The sequence below is a fragment of the Schistocerca piceifrons genome, chromosome 10 (genome assembly GCF_021461385.2).
Source record: "Schistocerca piceifrons isolate TAMUIC-IGC-003096 chromosome 10, iqSchPice1.1, whole genome shotgun sequence".
NCBI classification, from domain to species: domain Eukaryota; kingdom Metazoa; phylum Arthropoda; class Insecta; order Orthoptera; family Acrididae; genus Schistocerca; species Schistocerca piceifrons.
This window is the reverse complement of record NC_060147.1, coordinates 125,920,160-125,947,036: the sequence shown is the minus strand read 5'-3', so window position 1 is coordinate 125,947,036 and position 26,877 is coordinate 125,920,160. Positions and strand designations below refer to the sequence as shown.

The window sequence follows — 26,877 nt, the reverse complement described above, 5'->3', positions numbered from 1 at the left end:
GAAGTATCCACGTGTTTATTTTTTTTTTTAGGGAGAGGATCCCCATTTACACGCTTGTCTATACAAAATGTCAGGGTGCTAATAAGTGTCGTAATCATCGGATCTTGTGAGACTCTCACAGTCAAAAGGCTGCATTTTCACGACGACATGTACTCATGTCAGATAGTCTTATATTCTGACAGAATGTAAGTAATGAGCATTTCTCGCCAATTTTTATAAGTGCGCTACTATCTTAATGAAATGTTTGCTTGATTATGTATATACACCCTGTGCTTCACTTTCGTATTTTTTGTGTTTAGGTAACTTTTGCAGTGCTATTTGAAAATTGCCATAAGGCAGAAATTGCAGTCGTAATAATAAGTATTTTATACAGTCAAGGCGACTATGATGTCCTTTAAGAAATATTATATGACTGTGAATCCCAACCATGAGAAATTAATCAACTGTTAATGCTATTTTTCACATTGAAAGTTGTCTCTCCCTTAATTTTGAGAAAACACACTGTATTCAGTTCGGTACACCAAGTGGTGTCATACCAGCAGTTTATGTAGCGCATGAACAGGAGTCGGTAAGCAGGTTTTTGGCTGTGCATACTGATGAAAATTTGAACTGGAAGAAGCATATTACTGAGCTTCTCGAACAGTTTTGCTCTCCATACAATTGCTCGTCTTGGAAGCAAACGAGTCAACGTTCTGTCATATTTTACGTATTTCCATCCAATAATGTCTTATGGAATGATTTTCTGGGGTAACTCACCATTTATAAGGGGAAGACCTCAGAAGACGGACAAACGATTCCTGACAGTTCGCATGTGTGCAGCCTAAGATATTTCGGCTTAAAATCTCGTTTATTGAGAAAGGCACACTTAACGGACAACGCTCGATCGTTTCAAAAGTGACAGGACTGATAGGTAATTGAAATCTGAGCATTTTTCATTATGATACATGGGGTACGCAAACGAGTATTTTCCAAAAAACCGAGGAAACAGATGTCCAGCCATCCTGCCCCGTCTGCTCGTCAGTGTTTTCCATGTTTCCCTTTCCTTGCCGATTATATGGAGAAGCTTTCATCCCTTATCTTACCAGTCCACCTAATTTTCGACATTTTTCTGTAATACCACGCTTCGAATTTCTTCTGTTCCAGTTTTTCCAACTCCGTGTTTCACTGTCATACGGTGCCGTGCTCGAAACGCACTTTCTCAGATTTTCTCTTTGTTTGATACTAGAAGAATTCTATTGACCAGGAACGCCCCTTTGGCAAGGGGTAGTCTTCATTTTGTGTTCTCCTTGCCAGTATCTTTGCTTACAGTATTTTCAAAAATCGTCGAGAAAGTAATGTACTCGAGAGTGGTTAGCTGTCTCAACAGTAATGACGTACTTAGTAAATCACAGTCTGGATTTCAGGAACGCTGTTCTACTGAAACAGCAATATACAATTTCACCGCTCACATAATAGAGTCTTTAAATAGTAAAATTTTACCAATAGGAATTTTCTGTGACTTATCCAAAGCATCTGATTGTGTGAACTGTGACATTATGCTACAGAAATCACAATTCTACGATATAAATGGAACAGCATATGAGTGGTTTAGGCCATACTTACAGAACAGGAAGCCAAAAGTTTCTTTATATGGTTTAAGTGATTTAGGAAAGTTTCCTTGTTCATCTAATTGGGATGAAATTACATGAGGTGTTCCACAGGGTTCGATCATGGGTCCCCATCTATTTCTGATATATGTGAATGACCTCCCTTCTTATCTGAAATAAGAAACTAAACTGACACTGTTTGACATCTGTGGTGTCCCCTTTTTTGTAGAGAGGCTTAACAATGGCATATTTTAACCTGTCTGGGAAAATACCTTGAGTTAGCGATGCATTACAGATGTGACTCAGAACATCAGCTGTAACTGTTCTATATTGTTTTAATATCTTGTTAGAGATGTCATCTCCAACAGAACATTTGTTTTTCAAAGAGTTAATGATTTTCCTTATTTCATATGAGGTTGTTAGATGAAAATTAATTTGGCAGGGATTTCTCAAAAGTGACTCTTCCATATACTGCTTGGCTTTTTCTTTTGAACTACTCTCAGCAATTTTTTCACCTACAGGAAGTGCACTCGTTGCAGTAGAAAATTGGATGCACTGTGTTTTTTCGGAGTTCAGAGCAAGTGCAATCGCAGGAAACCAATCAATAACTTTTTCAAAGACATTATTTGTATCATTTTGTATTGGAGTTTCTTTTAGTGGGTTGATAATGATGCTTGTACAGTTCTTAAATACTTTAGCTACTTGTGTACTGCTGGTTAAGATGGTCTCATTCTCTTTAATAGTAATACTACCTACCCCAGTGATAACTTTTCCTGTCTATCTTCTAATAGTACAAACAACATGTATTGATAGTCAGGGGTGCGCGAACAACGCAAAGCGGTTTTTAATCAGAAAAATACGCTGGCCTGTAGAATGTACAGACTTGACGCTGAGAGAGTTAACGAATTCCATGTCCATAGGTAGGAGTAATGGAAATTTAGTTGAGACTTATTCAGGATACAGTAGTCGAGGCCCCATAACTGACCTCATTTTATTGAATTCCTTTGCGTGATTTAATTAAGCAGCACTCGCTTCTGCTTTGTTTCTGTAGCTGTATCTGCCAGTAGAGTCAGGTGAAAAAAAAAGACGTATCGTGGGTACTTTCAGGGTATACACGAAAGTTTGTGTGGAACGCTGTTTTCTGTTCACAGATAGTCCCGATGAGAGAGGCAGGCTGCTGCCATGGATATCGCTCAGCCTTCAATGGAGAATGTGAACCAGTCTGCAAGCCTGATTGCTCACCCCCAAAAGTCTGTGTCGCTCCAAACAGGTGTGTTGAAGCTTCTCTCTTCTCTCTCCCCCTCCCTCCCTTCAGTGTTTTGGTATTCCACTACCTCCGTTTTCTCACGTCCACCTTCCTCACCTCTTTAACTGTACCACTCTTCTTCCTCACCTTTCCTTCCTTAATTTCCTCTCATGTTGCTTTTCCCTTTTTTCCCTTTCCCTAACTTCTCCCACCCTTCCTCTCCTTCTGCTTCTATCCAATTCTCTCTCCATAGCAGCCTCAACCACTATTCCGTATTTTACTGCCTTCATTTAGTCCCTTAATCTATTTCTATTAGCACTCACAAATTTTGCTCTTTCCTTCATTGCTCTCTTCCTGCTACCCTCATTTCTTTCTTCATTTAAATCGCTTGCCATGTCTTATTTATGGAGTCCATTCCTTATTTTGTCAAGCCTGTGTTCATCAGTGTAGTAACACTGAGGTGACAAAAGTCATTAGATACATCCTAATTTCGCGTGGAACCCATTTTGTATCGTCTCGGTTGTGCGACTGGATTCGTGATTTCCTGTCAGGAAGGTCGCAGTTCGCAGTAATAGACGGCAAATCATCGAGTAAAACTGAAGTGATATCAGGTGTTCCCCAGGGAAGCGTCCTGGGACCTCTGCTGTTCCTGATCTATATAAATGACCTGGCTGACAATCTGAGCAGTTCTCTTAGGTTGTTCGCAGATGATGCTGTAATTTACCGTCTAGTAAGGTCATCAGAAGACCAGTATCAGTTGCAATGCGATTTAGAAAAGATTGCTGTATGGTGTGGCAGGTGGCAGTTGACGCTAAATAACGAAAAGTGTGAGGTGATCCACATGAGTTCCAAAAGAAATCCGTTGGAATTCGATTACTCGATAAATAGTACAATTCTCAAGGCTGTCAATTCAACTAAGTACATGGGTGTTAAAATTACGAACGACTTAAGTTGGAAAGACCACATAGAGAATATTGTGGGGAAGGCGAGCTAAAGGTTGCGTTTCATTGGCAGTACACTTAGAAGATGCAACCAGTCCACTAAAGAGACAGCTAACACTACACTCGTTCGTCCTCTGTTAGAATAGTGCTGCGCGGTGTGGGATCCTTACCAGGTGGGATTGACGGAGGACATCGAAAGGGTGCAAAAAAAGGGCAGCTCGTTTTGTATTATCACGTAATAGGGGAGAGAGTGTGGCAGATATGATACGCGAATTGGGATGGGAATCATTAAAGCAAAGACGTTTTTCGTCACGACGAGATCTATTTACGAAATTTCTCTTCCGAATGCGAAAATATTTTTTGAGCCCCGCCTACATAGGTAGGAATGATCATCGAAATAAAATAAGAGAAATCAGAGCTCGAACAGAAAGGTTTCGGTGTTCGTTTTTCCCGCGCGCTGTTCGGGAGTGGAATTGTAGAGAGATAGTATGATTGTGGTTCGATGAACCCTCTGCCAAGCACTTAAATGTGAATTGCAGAGTAATCATGTACACTCCTGGAAATTGAAATAAGAACACCGTGAATTCATTGTCCCAGGAAGGGGAAACTTTATTGACACATTCCTGGGGTCAGATACATCACATGATCACACTGACAGAACCACAGGCACATAGACACAGGCAACAGAGCATGCACAATGTCGGCACTAGTACAGTGTATATCCACCTTTCGCAGCAATGCAGGCTGCTATTCTCCCATGGAGACGATCGTAGAGATGCTGGATGTAGTCCTGTGGAACGGCTTGCCATGCCATTTCCACCTGGCGCCTCAGTTGGACCAGCGTTCGTGCTGGACGTGCAGACCGCGTGAGACGACGCTTCATCCAGTCCCAAACATGCTCAATGGGGGATAGATCCGGAGATCTTGCTGGCCAGGGTAGTTGACTTACACCTTCTAGAGCACGTTGGGTGGCACGGGATACATGCGGACGTGCATTGTCCTGTTGGAACAGCAAGTTCCCTTGCCGGTCTAGGAATGGTAGAACGATGGGTTCGATGACGGTTTGGATGTACCGTGCACTATTCAGTGTCCCCTCGACGATCACCAGTGGTGTACGGCCAGTGTAGGAGATCGCTCCCGACACCATGATGCCGGGTGTTGGCCCTGTGTGCCTCGGTCGTATGCAGTCCTGATTGCGGCGCTCACCTGCACGGCGCCAAACACGCATACGACCATCATTGGCACCAAGGCAGAAGCGACTCTCATCGCTGAAGACGACACGTCTCCATTCGTCCCTCCATTCACGCCTGTCGCGACACCACTGGAGGCGGGCTGCACGATGTTGGGGCGTGAGCGGAAGACGGCCTAACGGTGTGCGGGACCGTAGCCCAGCTTCATGGAGACGGTTGCGAATGGTCCTCGCCGATACCCCAGGAGCAACAGTGTCCCTAATTTGCTGGGAAGTGGCGGTGCGGTCCCCTACGGCACTGCGTAGGATCCTATGGTCTTGGCGTGCATCCGTGCGTCGCTGCGGTCCGGTCCCAGGTCGACGGGCACGTGCACCTTCCGCCGACCACTGGCGACAACATCGATGTACTGTGGAGACCTCACGCCCCACGTGTTGAGCAATTCGGCGGTACGTCCACCCGGCCTCCCGCATGCCCACTATACGCCCTCGCTCAAAGTCCGTCAACTGCACATACGGTTCACGTCCACGCTGTCGCGGCATGCTACCAGTGTTAAACACTGCGATGGAGCTCCGTATGCCACGGCAAACTGGCTGACACTGACGGCGGCGGTGCACAAATGCTGCGCAGCTAGCGCCATTCGACGGCCAACACCGCGGTTCCTGGTGTGTCCGCTGTGCCGTGCGTGTGATCATTGCTTGTACAGCCCTCTCGCAGTGTCCGGAGCAAGTATGGTGGGTCTGACACACCGGTGTCAATGTGTTCTTTTTTCCATTTCCAGGAGTGTAGATGTAGATGTTGTCCGGTATAGTGCGGCAACTCGACATCGTATGGACTAAACATCTCGTAGGAAGCTCCCTGCAGAAATATTGAGCGATACTGCCTCTATAGCCGTCATAATAGTGAAAGTGTTGCTGGTGCAGGATTTTGTGCACAAACTGACATCTAGGTTATGTCCTATATATCGTCGATGCAACTCATGTCAGGCAATCTGGGTGGCCAAATCATTCTCGAGTCTCGGTCCGGCACACAGTTTTAATATGCCAGGAAGTTTCATATCAGCGCACACTCCGTTGCAGAGTGAAAATCTCATTCTGGAAACATCCCCCAGGCTGTGGCTAAGCCATGTTTCCGCAATATTCTTTCTTCCAGGAGTGCTACTTCTGAAAGGTTCGCAGAAGAGCTTCTGTGAAGTTTGGAAGGTAGGAGACGAGGTACTGGCAGAATTGAAGCTGTGAGGCCGGGACGTGAGTCGTGCTTGGGTAGCTCAGTTGGTAGAGCACTTGCCCACAAAAGACAAAGGTCCCGAGTTCGAGTCTCGGTCCGGCACACAGTTTTAATCTGCCAGGAAGTTTCTTGTCCAGAATGTTCTCCAAACCAGTCCTGAACAATTGTGGTCTGGTGACACAGCACATTGCTATTCATAAAAATTTCATCGTAAGAAACATGAAGCCACGAATGACTGCAAATTGTGTCCAAGTAGCCGAACACAACCATTTCCAGTCAATTATCACTTTAGTGGTACCAGAGGACCAGTCCTTTTCATGTAAACACACCCTACATCATTATGGAGCCATCACCAGCTTCCACAGTGCCTTGTTGACAACTTAGGTACTGCGCGACTGCTAAGGTCACAGGTTCGAATCCTGCCTCGGGCATGGATTTGTGTGATGTCCTTAGGTTAGTTAGGTTTACGTAGTTCTAAGTTCTAGGGGACTGAAGACCACAGATGTTAAGTCCCATAGTGCTCAGACCCATTTGAACCATTTTGAACAACTTAGGTCTATGTCATCGAGGGGTCTGTGCCGCACTCGAACCCAACTGTCAGCTCTTACCAAGTGTAATTGTTACTCATCTGAGCGGCCCACGATTTTCCGGACGTCGAGGGTCCAACCGATAGGGTCATGAACCCAGGACAGGGGTTCCAGGTGACACTTGGCTGTTAACATCTGCTCCCATAGCCCATTAACGCCAGATTTCACCACTCTGTCCTAACGGATATGTTCTTCGCATATACCACGTTGATTTCGGCGGTTATTTCACACAGTGTTGCTTGTCTGTTAGCACTGACAACTCTTCGCTGCTCTCGGTCGTTAAGTGAAGGCCGTCGGCCACTGTATTGTCCGTGGTGAGAGGTAATGGCTGAGATGTGGTATTCTCGACACACTCTTGACAGTGTGGCTTTCGGAAATGGATTGTTCAATGTGTGTAGAACTACCATTCTGCATTCCCAACGTGTGGCCATAATTACTTCAGAAACATTTTCGCATGAATAACCTGAGTACAAATGATAGCTCCATCAATCCACTGCCCTTTTAGGCTTTGTGTACGCAATACTACCGCTGTCCATATATGTGGGTGTATTCTATACCATGACTTTTGTCGCCTCACTGTTCATCAACATAGATCCACATGCAAGTCTCTGTATGGTGCGTGGCGGAGAGTAAACTATACCACTATCAGTCATTTCCATTGTCGTTCAGTGCTGTTCGCAGTGAGACGATGCAATATACGATGCTATATGCAATACAACTCGTCATATGATGCAGAAGAAAGCCGCATTTATGAAGTAGTTTACTCTGGGACAGCGAAAAATTTCAGTCAGCATACACTACTGGCCATTAAAATTTCTACACCAAGAAGAAATGCAGATGATAAACGGGTATTCATTGGACAAATATATCATACTAGAACTGACATGTGATTACATTTTCGCGCAATTTGGGTGCATAGATCCTGAGAAATCAGTACCCAGAACAACCACCCTTCTGGTCGTAATAACGGCCTTGATACGCCTGAGCATTGAGTCAAACAGTGCTTGGATGGCGTCTACAGGCCCATGCAGCTTCAACTCGATCCCACAGTTCATCAAGAGTAGTGACTGGCGTATTGTGACGAGCCAGTTGCTCGGTCACCATTGACCACACGTTTTCAGTTGGTGAGAGATCTGGAGAATGTGCTGGCCAGGGCAGCGGTCGAACATTTTCTGTATCCAGAAAGGCCAGTACAGCACCTGCAACATGCGGTCGTGCATTATCCTGCTGAAGTGTAGGGTTTCGCAGGGATCGAATGAAGGGTAGAGCCACGGGTCGTAACACATCTGAAATGTAACGTCCACGGTTCAAAGTGCCGTCAATGCGAACAAGAGGCGACCGAGACGTGTAACCAATAGCACCCCATACCATCACGCCAAGTGATACGCCGGTATGGCCATGACGAATACGCGCTTCCAGTTTGCGTTCACCGCGATGTCGCGAAACACGGATGCGACCATCATGATGCTGTAAACAGCACCTGGATTCATCCGACAAAATGACGTTTTGCCATTCCTGCACCCGGGTTCGTCGTTGAGTACACAATCGCAGGCGTTCCTGTCTGTGATGCAGCATCAAGGGTAACCGCAGCCACGGTCTCCGAGCTGATAGTCCGTGCTGCTGCAAACGTCATAGAACTGTGCGTGCAGATGGTTGTCGTCTTGCAAACGTCCCCGTCTGTTGAGTCAGGGATCGAGACGTGGCTGCACGATCTGTTACAGACATGCGAATAAGATGCCTGTCATCTCGACTTATAGTGATACGAGGCCCTTGGGATCGAGCACGGCGTTCTGTATTACTCTCCAGAACCCACCGATTCCATATTCTGCTAACAGTCATTGGATCTCGACCAACGCGAGCAGCAATGTCGCAATACGATAAACCGGAATCGCGATAGGCTACAATCCGACCTTTATGGTACACATTTCTCCTCCTTAGACGAGGCATCACAACAACGTTTGACCAGGCAACGCCGGTCAACTGCTGTCTGTGTATGATAAATCGGTTGGAAACTTTCCTCATGTCAGCACGTTGTAGGTGTTGCCACCAGCGCCAACCTTGTGTGAATGCTCTGAAAGCTAATCATTTGCATAACACAGCATCTCCTTCCTGTAGGTTAAATTTCACGTCTGTAGCACGTCATCTTTGTGGTGTAGCAATTTTAAATGCCAGTAGCGTATATACATCTTACACGTTTGAGACGTCAAGAGGTCTCCGAACTCATATAGTTTCATTTGATTCTGGAGTATGTCTTGAGACGTTGCTCAGTAGAGATTTGTGAGACAGCAACGTTGACACAGTACGGCCGTATACCTCCTCGCAGCTGACTGGAGAGATGTGCATTTACTGTTTATGGTTGATGGTAGAAGCTATCCCCGTAGTTACTGTGCTGATCTCGCTTACCTACGCAAGGATAGAATTACTCTCGTATCTTTGTGGACTGACGTTGTGAGTAGCAACTCATACATACACTGAGGTGACACAAGTCTTGATGTTGGTGATGATGTTTGGATTGTAGGGCACTCAAATGAGCTGTTATCAGCGCCCGTACAAATTCCCAAACGTTGCTCAGCCCAATTTTACTACTTTCATGAATGTTGATGAAATGATGAGGAGAACACAAACACCCAGTCAACTCGAGGTAGGAGAAAATCTCTGACCCCGCCGGGAATCGAACTCGGGACCCCGTGCTCGGGAAGCGAGAACGCAACCACAAGCTGCAACCACGAGCTGCAGACGGAAGTCTTGAGTTGGAGACATGCATGTATACTGACGGCAGTCTTGTCGTGTACACAAGGTATAACAGGGCAATGCACTGCCGGTGCTGTCATTTTTACTCGGGTGATCCGTGTGAAAAGATTTCCCACGTCAGTAGGGCCGCACGACTAAAGTTAACAGACTCTGAACGCGAAATGGTAGTTGGAGCTAGACACATGGGACAACCAATTTCGGAAACGGGTAGGGAATTCAGTATTCCGAGACCCACAGTGTCAAGAGTGGGAACACCAGATCTCAGGCAGTGCCTCTCATCACCGACAACACAGTGGCCACCGGCCTTCACTTAACGACCGACAGCAGCGGCGTTTTCAAGAGTCGTCAGTGCCAACAGACAAGCAATACTGCGTGATGTAACTGCAGAAATACTGACAAGATGGAGACTGAGTTAATAATTAAATCACTGAAGACCAAGGACTCTCATGGATATGACGGGGTATCTAGCAGAATACTGAAGTATTGTTCCATGTATGTTAGCCCAGTACTTAGCCATATCTGTAACTTTTCCTTTAGGAGTGGTCGGTTTCCTGACCGATTACAGTACTCGGTAGCGAAGCCACTTTATAAAAAGGGAGACAGGGATAATGTTGACAATTTTAGACCTATTTCTATGCCTTCGGTGTTTGCTAAAGTTATCGAGAAGGTTCTAAATACAAGGTTACTGGAGCATTTAAATTCACATAATTTGCTGTCAAATGTACGGTTTGATTTTAGAAATGGTTTAACAACTGAAAATGCTATATTCTCTTTTCTCTGTGAGGTTTTGGACGGATTAAATAAAAGGTTGCGAACGCTAGGTGTTTTCTTTGATTTAACGAAGGCTTTTGGCTGTGTTGACCACAAGATATTACTGCAGATGTTGGGCCATTATGGAGAAAGGGGAGTAGCATACAATTGGTTCGCCTGTTACTTTTAGAACAGAAAACAGAAGGTAATTCTCCGCAATATTGAGAGTGGTAGTGATGTTCAGTCCCAATGGGGCACTGTTAAGTGGGGCATACCCCAAGGGTCGGTGCTGGGGCCACTGCTGTTTCTTATTTATATAAATGATATGCTTTCTAGTATTACATGTGATTCAAAAATATTTCTGTTTGCTGATGACACCATCTTGGTAGTGAAGGATCTTGTGTGTAATACTGAAATATTATCAAATAATGTAGTCCATGAAGTAAGTTCGTGGCTTGTGGAAAATAATTTGATGCTAAATCACAATAAGACTAAGTTTTTACAGTTTCCAGCTCACAATTCGACAAGAACCGATATTTTGATCAGACAGAATGGGCATATTATAAGCGAGACGGAACAGTTCAAGTTCCTAGGTGTTCGGATAGATACTAAGCTGTCGTGGAAAGCCCATGTTCAGGATCTTGTTTAGAAACTAGATGCTGCTTTATTTACTATTAGAACAGTATCTAAAATAAGTGACAGTTCAACACGAAAAGTAGTCTACGTCGCATATTTTCATACGCTTATGTCGTATGGTATTATCTTTTGGGGTAATTCTTCTGATTCAAAAAGGGTATTTTTGGCTCAAAAACAGGCTGTTCGAGCTATATGTGGTGTAAGTTCGAGGACCTCTTGTCGAACCCTATTCAATAGTCTGAGAATTCTGACATTGCTCTCATAGTATATATTTTCTTTAATGTCGTTTGTTGTTAGCAATATTAGCTTATTCCCAAGAGTTAGCAGCTTTCTCTCAGTTACTACTAGACTGAAATCAAATCTGCATGTGGAATGCACATCCTTGACTCTTGTGCAGAAAGGAGTGGACTATTCTGCTGCATCCATTTTCAATAAGCTACCACAAGAACTCAAAAATCTTAGCAGTAGCCCGAACGCCTTTAAGTCTGAACTGAAGAGTTTCCTCGTGGCTCACTCCTTCTATTCTGTCGAGGAGCTCCTGGAAGAGCTAAAAAATTAAGCAAATTCCAGTGCTACATTGTTGATTTTCTTTATTTAATCTTACGACTTCTCGCCTTAATATGTTTCTTATATTTCATTTTATCTGTTTCTACAATCGTGTTATAATTTCATGTATTGACTCGTTCCATGACCATGGAGACTTCTCCTTAATTTGGTCCCACGGAACAATAAATAAATAAATAAAAATCAATGAGGAACGTACGACGAACGTATCCAATAGTACCAGTGAGGCGAAAATTGGCGTTAATGGTTATGGCAGCACCCAGCCGACGCGCTGGCCTTTGCTAACACCACGACATCGCCTCCTAACCATATCTGTTGGACCCTAGACGAATGGAAAACCGTGGAATGGTCAGCTGAATCCCGATTTCAGTTGGTAAGAGCTCATGGTAGGGCTCTAGTGTGGGGCAGACCCTGCAAAGTCATGGACCCAAATTGTCAACAAGCCATTGTGCAAACTGGTGGTGGCTCCATAATGGTGAGGGCGGCCTTTACATGGAATCAACTGGGTCCTCTACTACTACTACTACTACTACTACTACGTGATCAGGCCCAGTGGACCGCACGCATCTACAATTTTCCTCCTCCACTGTATTATGTCCATTGCTGCTATCCGCCATCCGTTCACATCTATTGACACTTGGTTTAAATCTTCATGCAGGCCATCCCTCCAACGCTTCTTGGGTCTCCCTGACGGTCTCTTTCTTGTAGGTGTGAAATCCTGGAGCTTCCGAGGCCATCTGTGATCCTCCATCCGGGCCACATGGCTGGCCCACTGCACTCGTTCGGCTTTGACAGTTCCTGCTGTGTTGGGCTGCTGGTATTGTTCCTCAAGCTCTTGGTTGCATCTGATCCTCATTCCCATGTATCTGCATCCAGAACCAGACCGGAGATCTTCCAAAGCACTTTTCTCTCAAATACAAGGAGCTTATGGAAGTCCTGTTTCCGGATACTCCATGTCTCACAGCCATATAGAACAACAGGCTGGATCAGGGTTTTGTACAGTCGAATCTTGAACTGTCTGGAGAGATATTTGGACCGAAGCAGTTGTGCTAGGCTGTGGTGAAATCGGTTTCCTGCTTGTATTCTGGCATTGATCTCTGCTTCACATGACGAGTTCTCAGTTAAAAATGCCCCTAGGTATTTAAATTCTTGCACTCTCTTGTAGGAATGGTCCCCAACCTGCAGTGATTGTAGATGATCAGCAGTCTGACAATGACTACGCGCCATAACAAGGTACTCTGTCTTGGCTTCATTTATGTTTAGCCCAAATTTGATGGCAGCTTCCTTTAGTGCTTTGGTCATTTGCTCCAACTCCTCTTCCGACCTAGAGAGTAAACAGATGTCGTCTGCATGTGCTAAGTATGCCAGTCTCTTTCCTTCGATTTCAATCCCTTCGTTCTCTTGGAAGGTCTCGCGTACGATCTTCTCGAAGGCAAAGTTGAACAGGATAGGGGACAACCCATCTCCTTGCCTGAGTCCTGTCACAATTTCAAACTCCTCAGTTACGCGATTTCCCATCTTCACCCTTGCACGTGTTTCGTTCAGGCAGATCTTTATCAGATTGATGAGTTTCTCTGCTATGCCAAACTCCCTTAAACAGTTGAGCAGGCCCTTGCGATGTATGTAATCATAGGCCTTCTTAAAATCAACGAATAAAATGTGCAAGTCTTTATCATATTCACCCAGTTTCTCAGTGAGCTGCCGGAGACTGAAGATGTGATCTACTGTTGACCGTCCTGGCCGGAAACCTCCCTGGTACTCCCCAATCACCGATTCTGCCACTGGCTGAATTCAGAGTCCTCTGGTACCACTAAAGCGACAACTGACTGGAAACAGTTGTGGCTCCATAATGGTGTGTGCTGTGTTTACATGCAATAGACTTGGTCGTTTGGATATTTAGACACTTGGAGACCATTTTCACCCATTCATGGACTTCATGTTCCCAAATGACAATGGAATTTTTGTGGATGACAATGCACCATGTCACCGCGCCACAATTGTTCGTGATTGGTTTGAAGAACATTCTGGACAGCGGGAGTAAATGATCTGACCACCCAGATCGCCTGGCATGAAACACACCGGGCCTTTGTATGACATAATCGAGAGGTCAGTTCATGCCCAAAATCCTGCACAGGCAACTGTTTCGCAATGCTAAGGAGATAGCATGGCTCAATATTTCTGCAGGGGACTTTCAACGGCTTCACGAGTCCATACCATGTCGAGCTGTTTGGCCAAAAGGAGGTCCGGCGCGATATTAGGATGTATTGCTTATCCTGTATTTAGCCATATTTGTAATTTTTCCTTTAAGAATGGTCTATTTCCTGCGATTAAAATACTCAGTAGTAAAACCGCTCTATAAAAAGGGAGAAAGGGATAATGTAGACAATTTAGACCTATTTCTGCGCTATCAGTGTTTGCCAAAGTTATTGGAATGGCTGTCTATCTAAGCATAATTGATCATTTTATACGAGTATTACATAATTCGCCATCAAAAGTACAGTTCGGCTTTAGAAGTGTTATCTTTTCTCTGTGAGGTACTGGATGGATTAAACAAAAGGTTTCGAAATCTAGGCATATTTTTTTATTTAACTAAGAACTAAGGCGTTTGATAGTGTTGATCACAAAATATCGCTCCAGAAATTGGACCATTACAGAATACGGGGAGTAGCTCACAATTGCTTCACCTCTTACTTTAACAACAGACAGCAAAATGGCTGTGATGTGGGGTCTGGGTGGAGTATGGTCAAATGAGGGGTGCCCCAGGGTTCAGTGTTGAGGCCACTCATGTTCCTTATTTATATAAATGATATGCCTTCTAGCATTATGGGTATTTCTAACATATTTATGCTTGCTGATGACACTAGCTTGGTAGTGAAGGATGTCGTGTGCAACATTGGCTCTGTTTCAAATAGTGCAGTTCATAACGTAAGTTCATGGCTTCTAGAAAATAAACTAACGCTAAATCACAGTAAGACTCAGTTTTTATAGTTTCTAACACACAATTCAACAAAATCCGACGTTTTAATTTCACAGGATAGGCATATGATTAGTGAAACTGTACAGTTCAAATTTCTAGATGTTCAGATAGATAGCAAACTGTCGTGGACAGGCCACGTTCATGATCTTGTTCAAAGATTTAATGCTACCATTTTTACTATTCGAACAGTATCTGAAGTAATTGATAGTTCGACACGAAAATTAGTCTACTTTTGCCTATTTTCATTCGCGTATGTCGTATAGTAGTATATTTTGCGGTAACTCTTCCCATTCTAAAAGGATATTTTTGGCTCAGAAATGGGCATTTTGGGCAATAAGTGGTGTAGGTTCGCGAACCTCTTGTCGACCCGTGTTCACTAGTCTGGGTATTTTGACATTGGCCTCCGTATGTATACATTCTTTACTGCCTTCCTTGTTAACAACGTCAGCTTATTCCCAAGGATTAGCAGCTTTCACTCAGTTAATACTCGGCAGAAGTCCAACCTGCATTTGGATCGGACTTCCTTCAAATGGTTCAAATGGCTCTGAGCACTATGGGACTCACCTGCTGTGGTCATAAGTCCCCTAGAACTTAGAACTACTTAAACCTAACTAACCTAAGGACAGCACACAACACCCAGCCATCACGAGGCAGAGAAAATCCCTGACCCCGCCGGGAATCGAACCCGGGAACCCGGGCGTGGGAAGCGAGAACGCTACCGCACGACCACGAGCTGCGGACCCGGACTTCCTTAACTCCTGTGCAGAAAGGTGTGCAGTATATTGCTGCATCCATTCTTAATGAGGTACCACAGGAATTTAAAAATCTCAGCAATAATCCGCGCTCTGTCAAATCGAAACTGAAGGGTTTCCTCATGGGTCACACCTTCTATTCTGTTGAGGAGTTACTTGAAAAATTAAGCTCATTCTTATGTTGTGTTGTTGATAGGGTTTACTTAAACTTATGGCTACATTTTTTTGGGTTCATAAACATTTAATTTTACCTGTTATTACTTTAACGTTGTAATTTCAAGCACTGACACGTTCCATGACCTTGGAGATTTGCCCCTCAATTTGGTCCTACGGAGCTAGATGTATAAATAAATAACAAATAAAATCTCATGACTTTTGTCACCTCAGTTTAACAGAATTGTTACATTATGATTTATTTCGTTACCTTTTGCTGTAAACATTGCGACTTCGCTCCGTTAAGGGAAATGAGTATGGGGGCTAAGAGGTAACTGAGTTATCAGTAATGAGTATCGTGAGGGAGTGGAGATTTATTCTTTAGCGACGTCACACACATTGTATATTACGTCCGCTTGCGCTCCTTGAAAGTATTCTCAGTGCAAAACGGCCACAAGGATTAACAGTCTGTTAAACAGAATGAACTACTATGCAACGAGCCGATGGGGTCCATAGCTTCCTAATATAAGAACACTCAAGAAACGATCTTGATTTTCCGCTCAAAATATGGTTAGATTTCGAGACGTAAAAACAGAATGACCATAATTTAAATGTGTGAATGGATTTCGATTAATATTAGCAGTCGGATTAATAAAGCAATTTTTGACTGTTTGCTGATGCTCTTTCACACAGTTGTGAGTGTCCCAGTCACCTGGTCGAGGACAGTGATGGGCGGTGTGTTGAGCGTTTGTGTTTGAATCGGGAGTGCAAACACGGCCAGTGCAACCCAAAGGGCTTCTGTGTCTGTGAAAGTGGCTACCGTCCACAAGGTAAGCAACTGGAAACAATTGTAAGTACAGTGTAAGACATGTCAGTGTGTGTTGCTGTGAAAGTAAAGGACCAACTGGAAAATCTGAGTATTGGTAGTACTAGTATAGCCTGTGGTCGAAATTCGACCTACTGTGTAAGTAGACCTGACCTGTGATAAAGAAAGGGTCACCTTTCTTCAAGGGATACACTCCACGTAAAACTGAAATCTACCCTCACAAACTACCCATAGCAAATGCTGCATTGTAGCTACGAGTACTCTTGAAATAATTCTTTGATTTTTCTGTAGCTGTTCGACCATTTGAAGTGAGTCTCAGATGCAGTGTGTTGAAAAATAAATTTTGTGTTAACGGTGACAAATTGACCTATGACAACATAACGTGGATGGCATTGTACCACATAAAGAAACCTCAGATACGTAATGACCTCCATTAAGCAATCTGGAGTGTAAATTAACCATACCGCAATCATAGCTCTCAAAATTATTTGGAATTACATTCAGTGAACATCAAAATGTATCTTTCAAAACAAAAAAGGATTATCATTATCAACTTCTACATTATTCCTGTTACCTTATCTACGTAAAAATTGTCTCCCTCTAGCTCTTCAGCTTTCAGTGCGAGCCATTAGCGTTCTTCTTCGAGGCACAACGTAAAACAGGTCATGTTTCCGTATAACAAGGGACATTGTAGCTACTGAAAATTAGAAACAGTAAATTTTTGTGATGATGGCAGCAAATGAACACAGAGCTGCTTCCATTGTAACGAACCTACAACAAATAAAAAAATATGCTCGTCTGTAAAAATGCACTCGATAAGTAACCTGAGCTATAAGTTAGCAGAATTTAACCCGCATAACGCTGTGTGCGTGTTGTATGACTGTCGGTTTCACTGTCATTTAAGCCCTCAACAGATCGTTACATGAAAAACTTAAAACATCTGGATAAGCTATCTGAGTGCGTGTTTGAATAAGAATTTACAAATGATGCAGAATCTGGCCTGTGCTGCGGAATTTACTGGATTAGAGTACGTGACAGGTTGTGGTGTGTCAGTGTCTCTGTTTTGGTTCTAAGTTTTGCACTCACCTCTTTGGATTACTGCCTTTTTCCATGTGGTTTACAGCAATTCGCAGCAGCATGCAGCAGCAGCAGTGGCTAAAGCTTACTGTTACTGAGAATGAATTTAATAAAAAGGAGTTTGCTTGGGTCCTGTTAACTACTTAATAACTTGTAAGAAAGAATTTCATAAATTAAGTCTATTTAAAAACATCAGAAATCACCAAGAGCAATAATAGTTTCACAAGTATTAATAATGGCAAAACGCCTGACAATGACCTTATAAGTATGTTTTTGTAATATGAAGACACACTATAATTTAAAAGCAGTAAGAAACTATGAAAAAATTTTTCAGTAATTGTTGTTGTTTAAATAATAGTATGTCTTCATACTACAAAATGTTTAAAAGTTGTAGACACATCTGCTATACAAACTGCTGTAACCTTTCTATCACGTAAAGCAGATGTTACCAGTTTTCACCACTAGATGGCGAGACACCTCATGTCCACATCGCACTATAGCCGGCGCACGCGCTACCCAGTCTGACGCCACCTGTTCCAGTGTACATAAGCAGCCCTTAGCGGCAATCTAGCAATTCTTAACTAGAAATGACAGTAAAACTTTTACGTAGGGTGTTTTATTATGTAACGTGGCCTTTTTGGTGTTAAAAATGTACGACGAGAGCTGCAATGCTCTACGTTTTACGTATGTAAGTACATTTATATTACAAAAAATATTTTCACGCTTGCTGCACACAGCTATGTTTAAAGTTGTTATAAGTATCAATAATGTCTGAGTGCTAGATTAACAAATTATTTCAATTTGAAATTTACATTACCTTTTGATAACCACAGAATATTTATGAATTAGATATAGAGAATAATAATAATTATTATTATTATTATCTGGAGCTTAAGGAGGTTTCTTTAACTGACAAGCAAAACATGACATTATTGCGAAGTCGGACTAACAATCACGAGCCTAACTCTCCAATTGCACTTTACGCTACGGTTGCGAATTTTACCTTTAATTCCATCTTCATGCGTAACCAAGCCATCTAAATCTCTCCTGGCCATATAAATGAAATCAGGCCTTTAGTGTGGTAAGATCTGCCATCACCGACGTCATCTGTCCCCGAGCTCTCGACCGCAATACTACTTCCATTCTTGCAGACAGACCTCGTCTCACAACAATACTTAGAATCGCCCTCACATTGTTACTATCGACATCTGAGTGCTTATTTATTTATGTAGAGAATCGCAGAATATTGCACAATACAAAGAACAACGTTAAGTTGGCTATATTGTTTTCAATACTCAGTGCAATATTTAATCAATGTAATGAAGAGTTCTGACACACTCCTTACACCGTTTACTCTTGCACCAAAGTAAGTGAAAAAAACGGCGCTTCGTTATCCACTGTTGACAACATGAACGACGTAGCATTTGCGGCATTGTAGCTATCCGGTATGCGTGTGTTATTGCAAATGAACTACCTGCAACATTTAAACATGAACGTCCCTAGAACGCAAATTCACGAAACTTTGTTTTTTTCCTTTGTCCTTTCTGCCAAAACAGCTGATCGGTACGAATGGTGGAATTTGGTAGCAATGTGAGAGACAAGGGGGAAATATTTATCATGTGCGTGTGCCTACTTGCGTTTAAGTCTCTTAATGGATATGAACACACATGGTTTCTTTGTGAACAACTGTGGTAAAGTACCTTTCGAAATAAGTAAATTTCATTGGCCTCCTTGTATAACTAATTTTAAAAAGTGTTACTTTAATTTACGAGCTCACATTTTAATTTTATGATATCGACAATGTTTCTTTTATTACACTACTGGCCATTAAAGTTGCTACACCAAGAAGACATGCAGATGATAAACGGGTATTCATTGGACAAATATATTATATCAGAACTGACATGTGATTACATTTTCTCGTAATTTGGGTGCATAGATCCTCAGAAATCAGTACCCACAACAACCACCTCTGGCCGTAATAACGGCCTTGATACGCCTGCGCATTAAGTCAAACAGAGCTTGGATGGCGTGTACAGGTACAGCTGCCCATGCAGCTTCAACTCGACACCACAGTTCATCAAGAGTAGTGACTGGCGTATTGTGACGAGCCAGTTGCTCGGCCACCATTGACCAGACGTTTTCAGTTGGTGAGAGATCTGGAGAATGTGCTGGCCAGAGCAGCAGTCGAACATTTTCTGTATCCAGAAAGGTCCGTACAGGACCTGCAACATGCGGTCGTTCATTATCCTGCGGAAATGTAGGTTTTCGCAAGGCTCGAATGAAGGGTAGATTGGTTCAAATGGCTCTGAGCACTATGGGACTCAACTGCTGAGGTCATTAGTCCCCTAGAAGTTAGAACTAGTTAAACCTAACTAACCTAAGGACATCACAAACATCCATGCCCGAGGCAGGATTCGAACCTGCGACCATAGCGGTTTTGCGGTTCCAGACTGCAGCGCCTTTAACCGCACGGCCACTTCGGCCGGCTAATGAAGGGTAGAGCCACGGGTCGTAACACATCTCAAATGTAACGTCCACTGTTCAAAGTGCCGTCAATGCGAACAAGAGGTGACCGAGACGTGTAACCAATGACACCCCATACCATCACGCCGGGTGATACGCCAGTATGGCGATGAAGAATACACACTTCCAATGTGCGTTCACCGCGATGTCGCCAAACACGGATGCGACCATCATGATGCTGTAAACAGAACCTGACGTTTTGCCATTCGTGCACCCAGGTTCGCCGTTGAGTACACCATCGCAGGCGCTTTTGTCTGTGATGCAGTGTCAAGGGTAACCGCAGCCATGGTCTCTGAGCTGATAATCCATGCTGCTGCAAACCTCGCCGAATTGTTCGTGCTGATGGTTGTTGTCTTGCAAATACCTCCATCTGTTGACTCAGGGATCGAGACGTGGCTGCACGATCCGTTACAGCCATGCGGATAAGATGCCTGTCATCTCGGCTGCTAGTGATACGAGGCCGTTGGGATCCAGCACGGCGTTCCGTATTACCCTTCTGAACCCACCGATTCCATATTCTGCTAACAGTCATTGGATCTCGACCAACACGAGCAGCAATGTCGCTAAACGATAAACCGCAATCGCGACAGGCTGCAATCCGACCTTTATCATAGTCGGAAACGTGATGGTACGCATTTCTCCTCCTTACACGAGACATCACAACAACGTTTCACCAGGCAACGCCGGTCAACTGCTGTTTGTGTATGAGAAATCGGTTGGAAACTTTCCTCATGTCAGCACGTTGTAGGTGTCGCCACCGGCGCCACCCTTTTGGAATGCTCTGAAAAGCTAATCATTAGCATATCACAGCATATTCTTCCTTTCGGTTAAATTTCGCGTCTGTAGCACGTCATCTTCGTGGTGTAGCAATTTTAATGGCCAGTAGTGTATGTTACGAATACAGATAGTATCACATAAGTAGTATTACTTATGTGATACTATCTGTATTCGTAACATACACTACTGGCCATTAAAATTGCTACACCACGAAGATGACGTGCTACAGACGCGAAATTTAACCGAAAGGAAGAATATGCTGTGATGTGCTAATGTCAGTCGTGATACAGCAATTTTTCACGCAGCTCATTCTTTATGCCGTAATATCTCCTGAACTATGGTAGGTAGCTGGTTAATACGCCCTTAGCGATTGTTGCTTGACAGTAAGGGATAAGTGTACCAAGTTTCGTTTAAATCGGCCCTGTGGTTTAAAAGATGTGAACACACACAGACACGCACACACACATACATATACACTTTTGCAATCTGTATGGATTTGGTCGCATTGCCTATACTTGTATATGGCATATTACGAAATGAAACGTGTCTCTTCCTTTTGTATGTCCAATTATGTCCAACGAGGGCAGTACACAATTTATATTTATCACTCACCTTTAGATGCTACATAGACCGCTAGCGATCACTGTCGACATTGGAACAGACCGTACCTGAAAGTTTTAACTGCATAGGTAGAAAGATGAGTTTCGAATAACGTACCACAAACTCGAAAATACGCTGGCATGTATTCTGAAAATCCTTCTATGGAATAACCAGTTGCACTTGTAAAGGGACACCCTCCTCCAGAATTACTTTTTCTCAACAGAAGAAGTCGATACCAGAAATATTTTCGAATATTGAATAGGTCATTATTGTCTCAGCTGTTTCTCAAAAAAAAAATTTCTTAAACACGATGTGTTACATTTCCAGTTAAAATCTGTAAAAAGAAATTACTTTATTTTCTTTGTTACAATCGATATGTACTAGCTCTGAATTCACAGTTACAGATATTTTTTTAGAAAAATTTGAAATGACGAAATATTTGGCGCACTTAAAATTTTTGTTATTAATTACGCAATCTGATTCTATTTATTGTGTTTATTTCTGGATTCATTTGTAAATTAATAGAAATTCATTTGTCAAGAAAATTTGTAAACCCTCTGGAACATTGTTATAACCACAGAGTGAGGTAGTAGTGGGCATGCCTCTGATGTTATCGGACGTGTTTTTTTATATTTGGGAAGAACAACGTAATTTCGGCTTTGTTAATGTGAAAATGGGAAAAATAATGTGATATAGAAAAATGTGAGAATAAAATGTTCGTGAAAACAAAAAATACATTGCAGATATCTTCAAAGTTAATTATGTCAATTGGAACCAAGAGATCTTAAAATATGAAAATGTAAGCTTCAAGAATCAGCCCTTAGACATGAAGAACTGGAGCCAACTACGAGAAAACAAGATAAATAAGAAGGTTATTGTGAATCTTACTCCTCTCGAAACTTATTAAAAGAGTTAACAATACAGACAGTTGCAACAATGAAGGAGGGATAGATTACACACTTTACATTTGATAACAGTTAAACACACGTATGTGCTCAGAATTAATTCTTCATTGTTTACTATTGCGCGGCTAAGTTCAGAATATTTTTGCGGCTCACTGCTGCTATAAAGTTCATGAGTACTGGCGTCATACAGCGCGAAAACATGTTTACATTGAATTTAGTAATGTTACTGAAGTTTCTCAGTGATACAGTCAAAAATACCTCGATGATAATTCGTAGCCACGGCCGTACTGTTTGGTGCTAACAATGTTTAAAAAATGTTAGATCTCGTAATAATGGTAATAGACTGGGCTATCGGACTTTCTAACTTAAATGCAGATTCTAACTCGTGTCGTGAAAACAATTAGACTATTAGATTTCGTTACTCAGTAACCACACCTGTATCATTTGATCGCCAAAGTTGGCATCGAAAAGAATCAACACACTGTTGTTGTTGTCTTCAGTCCAGAGACTGGTTTGATGCAGCTCTCCATGCTACTCTATCCTGTGCAAGACTCTTCATCTCCGAATAACTACTGCAACAAACATTCTTCAGAATCTGCTTAGTGTATTCGTGTATTGATCTTCCTCTACGATTTATACCCTCCACGCTTCCCTCCAGTACTAAACTGGTGATCCCTGATGCCTCAGTACCTGTCCTACCATCCGATCCCTTCCAGTCAAGTTTCCTCTTCTCCCCAATTCTATTCATTACCTCCTCGTTAGTTACGTGGTCTACCCATCTAATCTTCAGCATTCTTCTGTACCACCACATTTCGAAAGATTCTATTCTCTTCTTGTCTAAACTGTTTATTGTCTATGTTTCCCTTCCATACATGGGTGCACACCATACAAATACTTTTGGAAAAGACTTCCTGACACTTAAATCTATATTTGATGTTGACAAATTTCTCTTCTTCAGAAACGCTTTCCTTGTCATTGCCAGTCTACATTTTATATCCTCTCTACTTCGAACGTCGTCAATAATTTTGCATCCCAAATAGCAAATCTCATCTACTACTTTAAGCATCTCATTTCCTAATCTAATTCTCTCAGCATCACCCGACTTAATTCGACTGCATTCCATTATCCTCGTGTTGGTTTCGTTGATGTTCATCTTATACCTTTCTTTTTTAGACATTATCCATTCCGTTCAGCTGCTCTTCCAGACCCTTTGCTGTCTCTGACAAAATTACATTGTCATCGAGAAACCTCAGAGTTTTTATTTCTTCTCCATGTATTTTAATTCCTATTCAGAATTTTTCTTTTGTTTCCTTTACTGCTTGCTCAGTATATCGAATAAATAACATCGTGGATAGGCTACAACCCTGTCTCACTCTCTTCCCAACCACTGCTTCCCTTCGACTCTTATAACTGCCATCTGGTTTCTGTACAAATTGTAAATGGCCTTTCGCTCCCTGTATTTTACCCCTGCCACCTTCAGAATTTGAAAGAGAGTATTCCAGTCAACACTGTCAAAAGCTTTCAACAAACTAACAGCACAAATTCCATAGAGTATAACTAGCTATAGGGTGAGCATTCGGATGCGCACAACGGGAATTCTATCCGCAACATAAGCTGCAGCTCTAGTAAAGAGATTTTGGGATGGCCCGTCCTAGCCCGTATAGTGCTTAGCACATTTTGAGTGTTATTATTCGCTGCTGCAGAGCACCTTCTGAAGGGCAGTATAACGTTATATACGAGTTTTAGAAACATCTTAACGATTTGATACCATGAACAGTAGTTGGCTTCCACATCTACATCCATACTCCGCAAGCCACCTGACGGTGTGTGGCGGAGGGTACCCTGAGTACCTCTATCGGTTCTCCCTTCTATTCCAGTCTCGTATTGTTCGTGGAAAGAAGGATTGTCGGAATGTTTCTGTGTGGGCTCTAATCTCTCTGATTTTACCCTCATGGTCTCTTCGCGAGATATACGTAGGAGGGAGCAATATACTGCTTGAGTCGTCGGTGAAGGTATGTTCTCGAAACTTTAACAAAAGCCAGTACCGAGCTACTGAGCGTCTCTTCTGCAGAGTCTTCCACTGGAGTTTACCTATCATCTCCGTAACGCTTTCGCGATTACTAAATGATCCTGTAACGAAGCGCGCTGCTCTCCGTTGGATTTTCACTATCTCTTCTATCAACCCTGTCTGGTATGGATCCCACACTGCTGAGCAGTATTCAAGCAGTGGGCCAACAAGCGTACTGTAACCTACTTCCTTTGTTTTAAGATTGCATTTCCTTAGGATTCTTCCAATGAATCTGTCTGGCATCTGCTTTACCGACGATCAACTTTATATGATCATTCCATTTTAAATCACTCCTAATGCCTACTCCCAGATAATTTACGGAATTAACTGCTTCCAGTTGCTGACCTGCTATTTTGTAGCTAAATGATAAGGGATCTATCTTTCTATGTATTCGCAGCACGTTACACTTGTCTACATTGACATTCAATTGCCATTCCCTGCGCCATGCGTCAATTCGCTGCAGATCCTCCTGCATTTCAGTACAATTTTCCATTGTTACAACCTCTCAATACACCACAGCATCATCTGCAAAAAGCCTCAGTGAACTTCCGATGTCATCCACAAGATCATTTATGTATATTGTCAATAGCAACGGTCCTATGACACTCCCCTGCGGCACACCTGAAATCACTCTTACTTCGGAAGACTTCTCTCCATTGAGAATGACATGCTGCGTTCTGTTATCTAGGAACTCTTCAATCCATTCACACAATTGGTCTGATAGTCCATATGCTCTTACTTTGTTCATTAAACGACTGTGAGGAACTGTATCGAACGCCTTGCGGAAGTCAAGAAACACGGCATCTACCTGTGAACCCGTGTCTATGGCTCTCTGTGTCTCGTGGACGAATAGCGCGAGCTGGGTTTCACGCGACCGTCTTAAAGATGTGAAGTGCAAAGGTACTATGCTTTTGCGCCACAGCATCATAGCTCAGATTCCACTTTATATGTGATATATTTCCACTTTATATGTGATATATTTTTTTACGCCGTCTATCGCACTGATCCATATTGTCGAATCTGTTCTAATTAATTACGTTACGATGATACTACACAGGAAGCTGTCTCACGCAGAAATACTTAGATACACACGAGGGCTTGAGAACCCGCATAAATAAGAGGAAATTAATCAGACTTCCATGTATAAATTTTATCTGCATATGAACATAGCACAAGTATGTAAACACTGACTGGCTGTTAACTCACACACACTTGCTAACTTATCTAGCAACTGTCTCAGAAAAACATGGTCATAAAATCACAGAAATTATCTTTACAATACAAGGCTTTATTAAACCGTGTCTCGCTATTTTTCACCTTTTCTGGTTACTGAGACAACCATATTCCCTACACTGTCGACATCAACGCACGATGTTTACGTGTCGGTTATTTTCCATAATTCCTTCTGCATCGTACTAACAGGAAAACGTCTCGCATATTCGGTAAGCTTCCCTTGCTTTGGCAAGCACTGCACTTCTAACACAAAGTTGTGGGTAGAATGCAGACGTGGTGAATTTACGTTTCTATTTTTGCTTCAATCATGTTTGTACAAGTAATACTTCGAAAAAAATTGAGCTTTTGAAACGAATGAATGATTCAGGCCTGCTGTTAACTGTAACCGTTGTAGATTTCTCGAACAAAAAACAATGCCCCGTAGCTGGAAGAAAGCACATGTCACTCCCGTGTACAAGAAGGGCAGCAGAAGTGATCCACAAAACCTACCATCCAATATCCTCGAGACCCATTTGGTCTAGACTCATAGAATATATTTTGAGTTCAAAGATAATGAGGTATCTCGAACAAAACGACCTCCTACATGCCAACCAGCATGGATTTCGATAACATCGATCATGTGAAACCCAACTCGCACTATTCTCACATGACATCCTCAAAGCCATGGGTCAGGGTAACCAGGCAGACGCAGTGTTCCTTGATTTCCGAAAAGCATTTCACTCAGTACCACAAGTACGCTTATGATCAAAAGTACGACCATATGGGACATTAAGCGAAATTTGTGACTGGACTGAGGATATTCTGGTAGGGTGGGCGTAGCGAGGTATCTTGGCTGGAGAGCCACTGTGGTACAATAACCGAGTTTGAAAGCTGCTACGGAAGCAAAGGGAACTTCACAGCAAACATAAACATAGCCAGATCCTTGCCGACAAACAAAAATTGCACGAAGCGAAATGTAGTGTGATGGGGGCTGTGCGAGAGGTGTTCGACGAATTCGAAAGTAAAGTTCTATGTACTGACTTGGCAGAAAATCCTAAGAAATATTGGTCTTATGTCAAAGCGGTCGGTGGATCAAAACAAAATGTCCAGACACTCTGTGACCAAAATGGTACTGAAACAGAGGAAATACTAAATGTCTTTTTTCCAAAGCTGTTTCACAGAGGAAGACTGAACTGTAGTTCCTTCCGTAGATTGTCGCACAACGACAAAATGGTAGATATCGAAATAGAAGTAAGAGTGATTTCAGGTGTGCAACAGGGGAGTGTCGTAGGACCGTTGCTATTCACAATATATACAGGGTGTTACAAAAAGGTACGGCCAAACTTTCAGGAATCATCCATCACAAACAAATAATGAAAAGATGTTATGTGGACATGTGTCAGGAAACGCTTAATTTCCATGTTAGAGTTCATTTTAGTTTCGTCAGTATGTACTGTACTTCCTCGATTCACCGCCTTGATTTCATACGGGATACTCTACCTGTGCTGCTAGAACATGTGCCTTTACAA

General features: G+C 42.7%; 1 protein-coding gene across 1 annotated transcript in view; it reads left to right on the top strand.

Annotated features, from left to right (window-relative positions):
* Positions 1–26,877, top strand: part of LOC124718927 — a 153,949-nt gene that overhangs the window by 23,674 nt on the left and 103,398 nt on the right. Inside the window, exons 3-4 of the mRNA XM_047244581.1 lie at positions 2,738–2,856; positions 16,051–16,187. Of these exons, the coding sequence (XP_047100537.1) occupies positions 2,738–2,856; positions 16,051–16,187 (256 nt within the window). The remainder of the gene's footprint in view (positions 1–2,737; positions 2,857–16,050; positions 16,188–26,877) is intronic.